Here is a 10,408-nt window from a genome sequence, read left to right on the forward strand (position 1 = left end):
CGGCAAAAGTCCACTGAAGCTTTCCACCCTGCAAGACCAGACAGTGTGTAATGTACACACATAACGTTATCATAGCTTTACACGAGTCTGCAAAAAATATCTTTATTGTAACACAACATATATTCAATGCTTATGGCCACACCAATATTAACATACAATTGGACGCGTGTATCGGGGCTTAAGAGGATGTAAAGAAGAGCCCTTTATAAATAACACACAAATATGACTATTATTTGCAGGAGACCTGGAGCAAATGACGTAGGGTTTAAAATGTCTCCATGCATCACATATAACAGACACATTCACAGTGAATGCAAATATCTCTATGACTTAATGATTTAAACTGGGTATGTTAATTGGTCCTTAGTCAATTTAGAGTAAAATGTGTAAGGGGTCACCCACCATTTGGCCATGCATGTCTAACCATCCTGGAGGATATACATGTGTATGAATATTGCACTGATTTGTCAACATATATCAATTTAAGAGCTCAAAATCACCTAAAGAGTAATTACCAAGGAAGAACTACTAGAGATTAAAGTAAAAACAACTGTTAAGCATCTTGTAGGTTGATTATGATTTCAAACGATGACTCCTCTGTCTCCTTCAAGCTCTGCCTGAAAAGCTGAGTGTGCTGCCATGATGTCTCCCCTTCCCCCCCGCTGAGTTCTGCTGTAACAATGAGCTCTGTAGAGCCGCACAGGCTGGCGAAGGACTGCATCTTTCCATCTGAAGGTTCAAAAGCATGGGGGGGGGGGGGGGGACCATCAGGAGTGAGCACATCTCAAAATAACATGGGTATGAGTATTTTATAACTTAACTGTACCTCCAGGGAACTCTGTAGTAATCTGGTCTGACTGTAAGTGCCAACAGACGTTGCCGGAGTGAAAGGTCTGGCTGCTAGCCATGATGGAAACTGACTTTATCTTCATTCCTGCTGGAGCAAAGTCAAACTTCCAGCTGATTCTTCCCATAGAAGAGCCTTCTGTACGGGCTATGTACACCTAATGAAAGAAGCACAACACAATAATCACATCTACAGATGTATTTTCAGAGTTAAGCTACTTTAGTTGTAGTTGTTTATTCACATGAGAGCTGCAGTGATTAATTAACTACAACAAAATAAAAGTACTTTTCATGCAATGATTTATTGTTGTTTTTAAATCAGCCCTCTCTGAGTACTATAACACAAAATGTGGTTTGCAGACCAGGAACCAGGTTTCTTTTGTTCTGTTCTGATGAATCTCAAACGACAATGTTTAAAATGCAAACGTGGTCCATCAGCACAATAATGGAAAACATGTTCCCTTCTGACACCAATGTGTTGCGCATAATAGGGGTTTCAGCCTGTTGTGTTATCACTTCTTTGCAACTGCAAAGGTTCATGGGGCTTATTTTAGCTGATGTATATGCCTCTTGTTATTTCAAAGCGTATGCTTGTCTTCATAAGCTGTGTTAAAAGATTAGACTTAATAAAATTTGATTTGATTTCAAAAACTATAATTGAAGTGTGTGCATGTGAAAAAAAATCTTTTTAAAGTAAAATTTAAAAAACACAAATTATTCTTATGCTTAATTTTAGGATGACAAGAAATGTGAAGAAATTGTTTGTTTTGTCAGTAAACATACCATCTGCCAGTCATTCTCCACCTTTCTGAAGACAGACTCCTTCCTCCACACACACTGATCCCAGCTCTGGATTATTTCAGAGCCGCTGGACACTCGAAAGTACTGGTCTTTGGTTGCACTGTAGCGTACATGCAGTAACTGGTCACTCTTTTCTTTCTCAGTTGGAGTAAACACGAAACCTACAGTCTGAAAAAAGTAAATACATACACAAATCCACTTACTTAAATCACTGATCTGCCTCTGTGCATGTTTCAGGGTTTTCTATCTCTATCTTTTCATTGTCTATCTCTGGTTTCTAATATTTAGGATAAGACTGTTTTCACCAAAGTTACATACAGTTTAAGAGGACTGTCTTTTTCTGAAGTTTGTATGAGTCCATGTTATATATACAGTACCTGTGTGCCTGTATCAGGTTCTCTTGTCTCTCCCCTTGCTATCCTCCAGGCCATAGAGCCAGAGTTGCGCCCACCCAGCTCTCCAGGTTTTGGTGTCTTTGGCGATATGAACTCCACCAGCTCAACAAGTAACCTCTCTGTCAGCTCCTTTTTCTTGTCTGGACTCAAGGACTGCTGTCTCTTCAGTGTTAGAACATAAGGAGAGTGGTTAACATCACAACCACAGTAGAAAGGAGACTTATATAGAATAAAAAAGACTTACAGATGCATTGAGGCTATTAATTGTGTGCAGCAGCCAGGCCTCCTGAACCCTGGTCCTTCTTGTCAAAACTTCTGGATGTTTGCAGGAATACCTCCATGTCACATCGACCACCTACAAGCACAAATACTACTCTCTATACAATCAAAACAAAATGGCTAACTTAAACCTAACATTTAAATAAAGAAAACAACCCTTAAAATGATGAGAAGAAGCCTCAGTTGGGTTACATCTTGAATAAGTTGTCCAAAGATAGCAATACAAGCTCACATATCCAATGAGAAACAAGAATAACAATGTGACAAGCAACGCAAATGTAATTGAACTGATATCATTACGGGTAGTCAGCTGTACTGCTGTATGTTATAGTTACTAAAAGGTGTATGTGTTCAATGTCACTCTGTTAGTCCTGACTTTTGGGACCAACTTTGTTTTTTGAGAGTGAAATATTATGATCTATACACTGGCTGATATTCATACTTGTTATGTTTAATTTAATATACTCACATTAACTGACTTGCTACCTTTTTACACATGCTGTAAGCATGAGTAACCCAAAGTTTTTAAGGGACAAGGTGATGAAAAGATAGTAAGACTTCTAAGGCTCATACATATATTAATGCATATCAATAATACATTTCTCAAACTGGTTAATATTCGTCATCTGCTCAGCTGTAATGTGTACTCTGACACATGTACTGTAAAACCGCGAAGAGTATTCAAATCAGATTGGAGTACTATATACTGAGTGACCAAAACTAAATGGACACCATGTGCAGCTTAAGTGTCCTGCTGGTCTGTGTTTAGTGATAAGTTGGGGAAACATTTGATTGTTTACATTATTGAGTGATTGTCCAGGATTAAAAAAAAAAAATCAAGGTATTATGACATTTTATGGATAAACCAGTGGACTAACAGTCCCAAACTTCCATTCATTGACTAAATATTGCAGCTTGAGAGAATAAAGTGAGGCACAACAAATCTCATACAAATTATCTCCGCACCTTGTTGTAGAAAAGCTTGCCTGTAAGATCAGACATGAAATCAGACTGATTATAACAATGTTCGTGTGCGTCTTCTTGTCTAACCTGTTCCTTAGAGAAGGCCAGAATGTAGGCAAGTTTCTTTCCCCAGCCGACCTCATACAGCAGCGGTTTATCACAGACATTTTCACAGGAGTCACAGTGGAGCCAGCGACGCTGAGAGACTGAGTAAACCTCTGTCCACACATGGTCTGAAACAACACACAAAACAGGTCAGACGGACAAAGGATTCAAGAGATGTGCTGACACATCAATTAAAATAGAAATAATACAACCAGTGTGCAGGTAGAAATCACTCTTTTGTATGAGAAATGTGAACGAAATAAAGAGTCACACCGGTGTTATTCATGTTCATACCTGTACTGTCCCAGATGTACCTGGCCTCTAGGCCAAGAGCTCTGCAGCACAGAGTAAAACAATTGGCCCACTCCCCACAGCGCCCTCTCCTGGTTTCCAGTAGCTTCTCAGGATTATTATACCTGGTGTTAGGACAGATAAATGCACAGAATAATTTTTTGATTGCAAAAAATAAATACTTTTTTGAGTAGCCACTGTTTCCCTCTGTAGGCATTTAGCAATATCCTAACCAGTTAACTTGTATTTTGTAAAAGTGCATAACTTCTTCTGATACATAAACATAGTTTTAATTACAAATCTAGTCTGTGAGCTTGTACTGAACTCACTATAGTGGTAAGAAACAGTAAAAACAGATACATACACACCTGGGGAACCTGGTGGAGAACTGGCAGCTTTGACAGAAGTGGTTCTCTACTCGTTGAGCTCCCCAGCAGAGGTCATCATTGCTGGGACTGAGAGAGCCACTGTTTTGGGTTGAACCACCACAGGAGCTGCATGGCAAACAATCCACCCAAGAGAAGAAGTCCTGTTTGAACCACCTGAGCAACTCCAGCACCAGAAAGTCTTCTATTCCGAGCTTACATTCTACAAACAAGACAGAATGATATAAGTAATCATATTATACTTAAGTAAACATGCATTTTACTCTAAGGGGTTTTTACCTGGGTCAGCCTCTCTTGCCTCCTTCAGCTTGTGTTGAGCAGCAGAGGACAGCTCCTGGTGAGGGATGCAGCATCTGGCTTTCTGCTGCAGCTCAGGGCTTTCATACAGCATCACATGTTGGAAGTTGGACTGTAGAGTCACAAAGAAGCTCATGCTGCTTTCCTGAAAAGACAAAAAGAAAACATCCAAATAATGTCGCATAAGGTGATAGATGATCTTCAGAGTCATAAGGGATTATGTTGTATGCTATTTATCAAATTCCTTGAGGAAAAGTGGCACAAAGCATTTCACTCACTGATGAAATCATATCTACCAATGAAGATGGCTGATGTGCAGGTGGTGATACGGGCTGGCTGGGAGCAGCAGCAGAGCTTTCCGGTGCTGAAGCTGAGGCTGAGGCAGCGACGGCGGTGGCGGTTGGCTGAGCAGCAGGTTGAGCAGGATGTCCCCCAGACAGCCTCTGATCCCTCTCTGCCGCAATAGATTCCCTGATGAGCTTCAGCTGTTCCACTGACGCAGACTTTGGAAACACCAAGTGAGTCTCAGCCTGAAAAGAAGTACTGTACTCAGAGTTGTACAAATGGCAGGTCCTGCTGCAGTTTTCACCTGGTCGTTACTTATTATTTACCTCCTCAAATCCCATCTCAAAGAGACATTCCACAGCACCTTTGATGGGCAACAGCTTGGTGGAGAATGTAGGGTTGCCTATTCGGATGGATCTGTACTTCTCCTCGTTGGGATATCTGTTTAGTAATAATCATATTAGGAAGAAATAGCTTGTAATCTTGGCCTTTCTGAAAAGCCTTCTTAGCTATACGGAGCTTCCTGGGAAGTAGTTAGAATGAAAATTTATCTAAAACACCATTCTAGTTTTAGCACTAATGGTCTGTCAGGATTACTGTGCTGCTATAGGAGGCCAAACATATTAAAACAGAGCTTAGTTTCACGTAATGTAGGGATGCAACAGCTACTTACAGCAACTTAACCGACTGAACTAGAGGTTTGTTTTTAGTTACACTATTTTAGTTACATTATGTTGCATATATCTGCAATGTACAACACATTTTTTGACATGTTACACCGCTACAGTTCCATAAACTTCACTCTCTCACCTTAAAATATTGTCCGCGTACGTAAGTAACAACTTAGCGACGTCTAAGAAGACTTCGTTTGGATTCTCACATAGTGTGGTGACTGCTGGTGACACGGCCATACTAATATTTGTCAAGAAACTGGAAAAAATCCTTTCAGTTTTGGAAGCAAACGCGGATGTGCAATCTGGCTAGGAGCTAGCAAAGATGTTTGGGGTCTTAGATGAAGCTGCCTTATTTGCGCCTGAATAAATGTTCCGAAATGAAAAAATATAATTCTCGGTGTAAAACTTTGGTCTGTCTTAAGTGTGCTTACCTAAACTCTGCTATGTGTTTTCCTACTTTTTTATTGGTTAGTGACGCTTTTCTTTAATATTTAAAAGTGAAACCAACCTGGCGTCCACGTATACTACCTAAATTTAGCTAAACAAATGCAAGGATGCCGTGTGCGCATGTATTCTTAAGTGACAGCTGAATAAGTGATCTTAAATGTCTTTTTGAATAGATATTGTACCTTTCTATTTTCTAAGCTTCTATTTTTTGGATATAGAAAATTTAACAAAGCTGTCAAAGTATTAAAATGTATTTATCACGTTCGTGTTGGATTAAATCCCCGCTGAAACCAAATAACCTATGGACCCTTCTTCAGAAGAATGTTTGCATCTTTCCAAATCAACCCTCCAGACATCACAGCTGTGGACAGCGGCGGAGAAGGAGCGTTGTTATTACTGGCATCGGGATTGTGTGTCCTCTGGGCACAGGGACTGCTCTGCCCTGGGAGCGCCTGATCAAAGGTCAAAGTGGGATTGTTGCTCTGGACACCGAGGAGTACAGGACTGTCCCTTGTAAAGTCGCAGGTGTGGTACCGAGAGGGTGTGAAGAGGGTCAGTTTAAAGAGAAGAAGTTTGCCTCTCGCGGAGAACTCAAAATCATGTCCCAAGCCACTGTAATGGCAATTGGGGCAGCTCAGTTGGCTCTGAAAGATGCAGGGTGGCTCCCCCAAAGTGAAGAGGAACAGCTTAATACAGGGGTGGCAGTAGGCATGGGCATGGTGCCACTGGATGAGATTGCCCACACCTCCTCTCTTTTCGAAGAAAAGGGCTACAACAAAGTGAGTCCTTTCTTTGTGCCCCGGATTCTTGTCAACATGGCAGCTGGGCACATAAGCATCAAACACAAACTGAAGGGTCCCAACCATTCAGTGTCCACAGCGTGCACCACAGGTGCACATGCAATAGGCGACGCAGCCAGGTTCATAGCCCACGGTGATGCAGTTGCCATGGTTACAGGGGGAACAGAGGCCTGTATAATGCCTCTTTCATTGGCCGGCTTTGCCAAGGCACGCGCCCTGGCGACCAAATGGAATGACAGCCCTACGCAGGCATCGAGACCCTTCCACCCAGAGAGAGATGGCTTTGTGATGGGAGAAGGAGCGGCCGTTCTGCTGCTGGAAGAGCTGGACCATGCAGTTAAAAGAGGCGCTAGGATATATGCTGAGGTTCTAGGCTATGGTCTGTCAGGGGATGCTAACCACATCACTGCACCCTCTGCAGATGGAGATGGGGCATTCAGGTGACTTATTTAAGGGTTTTGAGACATTGGTGGAGTTTTGACAAAAAATTTACATGGTTGGGAACCTAAATCTAACTTCCATCAATATGTTCACAAAAGCTCTCTTACCTTTTAGAAAACAATGAGGTTTCTATGAAAACTGATTTTAACTGGTGTAATCACATACAGAAATTAGAAAAACAAATTGTTGTGCCCTAAAAAAGTTAAAACAGGTATGGCAGTCTACCAGTCACAACTCCTGCAGGAAGTTTCAAATCTGTTTTAGCATTCAGCAGATGGTCACCCTGGTGGTGAGAGAAGAACTGCAAATCCTCACAGAACACATTTTTAAGCTTTAGTGGGGGACTTTTACAGATAAACATGAGTTAGTTTAAGCCAAAAAACCCACACAATTATAACAACTGAGCTTATCAGTGCCAATTAAATCTGTATTGTGCAGTTTGTCAGTTTGCAGTTTTAAATCTAGAGTCAATAGTAATGCCTGGTATGCCAGAGCTGTAGCATAGGGGACATAGTAGGCAACAAAAACTACTAATATGAAAGGAAAAAATGTTTTGGCCACCAGATCAAATGAAAGAAGCACACTTTCAACAAAGTGTGTGGCTGCAGTTGAGCAAACAAAAAGTAAGGTTGGCAGCTTGATCTTCAGCCACGTACTGATATGTCCTCTGGCAAGACATTTGTAAGTTTCAGTGTCAAATTCATTTACATAGAACAATAAAAATAACCATCATGTGCTGCACAAGGTCATTAAATACCAAGAGAAATGTGATCACAATAGCGAAGTAAGCAAACCATTGCATATACACACATAAACATGCTCACCTTTTTTTTAAAAAAAAAAAGAAAAGGTGTTAATGATCTGATCTGGACTGGTCTGTTCCAAAGGTGTGGTGCAGCCACAGTGAAGGCTTGTCCAACTGGTTAGGTGACAAATTGTAGATGTTTAGGGTGGGGACAGCCTATTAAACAAGTGATGAAGTCAGTCCAGGAAGCCAGTAGAGGCTAAAACCCAGGTGTAATCTACTCCCTTTTATGCATTCTGATATCAGACGAGCAGTTTATAGATTTAGGTGATTAATTGATAGGGGTAGTAGCATCGATCCTGTCTTCCTGTCACAAATATTTAAACTGTTAATCTATGTTTTGATGTCTGTTAAGATAGGATTGTTAGAAGCTGTTAGCTTTTGAAGTTACCTCCAGTAGTTGCACAATTTCAACATGTGTGTGGGTTTTCAATGGGTAAAAGTGAAGCACTGTAAAAGTGCTTTGAGTAGCAGGTACTATGTAAAAAAAAAAGTCACTGTGTGTGGGCAAGCTGTTCAGAAAACTGTTGCCTACATTATTTTAGAGTCATACTCCATTCCACCCAATGCATGCAAGACCAGTGTTCACTAAATGTAGGAAACAAGCGTTGCAGCAGAAGTTGCTGACCTAAGTAAATTAAGCTAAGTGTCTACCTGCTGTCTCTACAGATGCATGTCTGCAGCCCTAAGAGATGCAGACGCCTCTCCAGCAGACATCACCTACGTCAATGCCCACGCCACCTCCACACCGTTGGGCGATGCGGCTGAAAATGCGGCCATCAAGAGACTTTTCCAGCAAAGCTCAGAAAACCTGGCTGTATCTTCTACCAAAGGAGCCACGGGGCATTTGCTTGGAGCTGCTGGATCTCTGGAGGCAGCATTCACCGCGCTGGCCTGCTACCATGGAGTCCTGCCCCCGACTCTCAACCTGGACCGAACAGACCCAGAGTTTAATCTGAACTATGTTCCCTGCACGGCTCAGCCGTGGTGCACCCAGGGACGACGGGTAGCCCTCACAAACTCATTCGGATTCGGTGGCACCAATGCTACGTTGTGTTTGGGCAGCTTGTGATAACAAATTTTTATCCCACAGGAGAAGGTGGAGGGGTGGATACTTTCATCCAGGAGCCTGGGTCTGTGTACCCTAAGGGAGTTCCGATGGATTTTCTAATATACATGGGTTTAGATCTGGAGTCTGTGGTGTGATTTTCGCTGTGTTGGCACACTGGAAGCAAAGCTGTAGGCACAAACAAGTAGGAGTGTGAAGGTGGCAGGAAAACCTACAAAATAAAAGCTTCTGACACATCAGTAATTGTGTCATCACTCTCAGGGCTAGAGGGGCGAGTATAACATTAGATATATACAATTTTCTGCATATATCTGTATACATATGACCTAAAACAACAGCTGATTTTCACACAAATGATCTGTCTATAATATTACATATCTGTGGGTGGCTTGAACATTTTAGCCCATTCCTCAGTAACAGCCATTCTAAAACATATTTTTTTAACTGTTGTTTTGACTGCTATAATTCAGAATTCATTGTTCAATCAATGATGAACTAACTAAACGTGAGGTTTTAATAATGAAAGTCCAAAACTCAAATCCAAATCCACAAAGTACAAATTAAGACAAAGGGAAAAGAAGCAAAAACCAACCAAACTCAAACAAGGAGATCCAAAGGGAGGACAGGAGGACAAGAACACACGGGAGGACTCAGGAACACGGGGGAACATGCAGAAGATAACACTGCAGGTAAACAAATGATGACAAGAACAAATGGGAGCACAGGACTTAAATACAGAAGGGTAGCAAGACACAGATGAGACACATCCGGCAATCACTAAGGAGGGAAAACACTAGGATGTAAAATAGACAGGAGAATACAAAAGGGACACAGGCTTTCAAAATAAAACAGGAAACACTAGACAGAACTGCAAAACACACGCAGGAGGTCAGGGCAACAACTGAGGATTTACTAGAAAACAACACTAACATGTTATTTTGTAACATGTTGTAACATGTCCACAGGATCAAAACAGAAAGAAGGAAAATCAAAACCCAGAACACAAGATCACAACAGATGGCAAGTTCATATGCAGCAAAATCAGTTCAAATCATGATACTACCACCACCACCATGCTTTAGAGCTGGGATAAGGTTCAGATGCTTGATTGCAGTTTTTTTCCACCAACATAACACTTTTTATTTAAACCAAATGATTCTCTTTTGTCTTTATCTGTCCATAACACATTTTCTCAGCAGCGTTTCTCCTGCTCTAATCAAATGAGTATACACTGGACTGAACATACTGTGGCTCCCATTTTCATGTGTGTATTGCTTGACACCAGTAGGTGGCATCGGCTCACAGCAATCAAGTCATGTGGAGAGCTGCATTGGTGTAATGTACTTCTAGACAAAAGAAACAGAACAACAACAGACAGCTGTACCCAGGGGCCCCAAACCTACAGCTTTACTCTGATTCTGTCTAGATTGATGGATAACAAGTCCTATTTTTTTTAGGTGAGCTCATTTGTTGTTATAGTTGTGCCTTTACCTCCTGTGAGGTGGTATTATTCTATCACCCTAA

At 41.4% G+C, this 10,408-nt stretch overlaps 2 protein-coding genes across 3 annotated transcripts; one reads left to right on the forward strand and one right to left on the reverse strand.

Annotated features, from left to right (window-relative positions):
* Window positions 1-76: 76 nt before the first annotated feature.
* On the reverse strand, window positions 77-5,645 carry ngly1 (N-glycanase 1). 2 transcript variants are annotated; one of them, XM_028396617.1, is made up of 12 exons: window positions 5,459-5,645; window positions 4,975-5,089; window positions 4,660-4,893; window positions 4,346-4,508; window positions 4,049-4,268; window positions 3,684-3,805; window positions 3,372-3,517; window positions 2,287-2,397; window positions 2,025-2,204; window positions 1,630-1,815; window positions 827-1,004; window positions 77-729 (listed from the first exon to the last, which is right to left on the reverse strand). In XM_028396617.1, the coding sequence occupies exons 1-12, from the start codon at window positions 5,557-5,559 to the stop codon at window positions 554-556; spliced, it is 1,932 nt and encodes a 643-aa protein (XP_028252418.1). In that variant the 5' UTR covers window positions 5,560-5,645; the 3' UTR covers window positions 77-553. The 2 variants fall into 2 exon arrangements, with proteins under 2 accessions (XP_028252418.1, XP_028252412.1); XM_028396611.1 differs by having other exon boundaries at window positions 4,642-4,893.
* A 221-nt stretch (window positions 5,646-5,866) lies between these two features.
* Window positions 5,867-9,111, forward strand: oxsm (3-oxoacyl-ACP synthase, mitochondrial). Its single transcript, XM_028399204.1, has 2 exons — window positions 5,867-7,009; window positions 8,485-9,111. The coding sequence occupies exons 1-2, from the start codon at window positions 6,018-6,020 to the stop codon at window positions 8,885-8,887; spliced, it is 1,395 nt and encodes a 464-aa protein (XP_028255005.1). The 5' UTR covers window positions 5,867-6,017; the 3' UTR covers window positions 8,888-9,111.
* Window positions 9,112-10,408: the final 1,297 nt, after the last annotated feature.

This window comes from Parambassis ranga, chromosome 2 (genome assembly GCF_900634625.1).
Source record: "Parambassis ranga chromosome 2, fParRan2.1, whole genome shotgun sequence".
Taxonomy (NCBI): Eukaryota; Metazoa; Chordata; class Actinopteri; family Ambassidae; genus Parambassis; species Parambassis ranga.

Bases quoted from the DNA above. Each gene is read 5' to 3' on its own strand.
- ngly1 (XM_028396611.1), bottom strand. From the start codon at position 5,559: ATGGCCGTGTCACCAGCAGTCACCACACTATGTGAGAATCCAAACGAA. The intron at 1,816-2,024 runs GTACTGTATATA...TACTTTTTTCAG, and splicing joins AACCTGATACAGGCACACAG to ACTGTAGGTTTCGTGTTTAC. The intron at 1,005-1,629 runs GTATGTTTACTG...TTCTTTCATTAG, and splicing joins TGGAGAATGACTGGCAGATG to GTGTACATAGCCCGTACAGA.
- oxsm (XM_028399204.1), top strand. From the start codon at position 6,018: ATGTATTTATCACGTTCGTGTTGGATTAAATCCCCGCTGAAACCAAAT. The intron at 7,010-8,484 runs GTGACTTATTTA...CTGTCTCTACAG, and splicing joins GATGGAGATGGGGCATTCAG to ATGCATGTCTGCAGCCCTAA.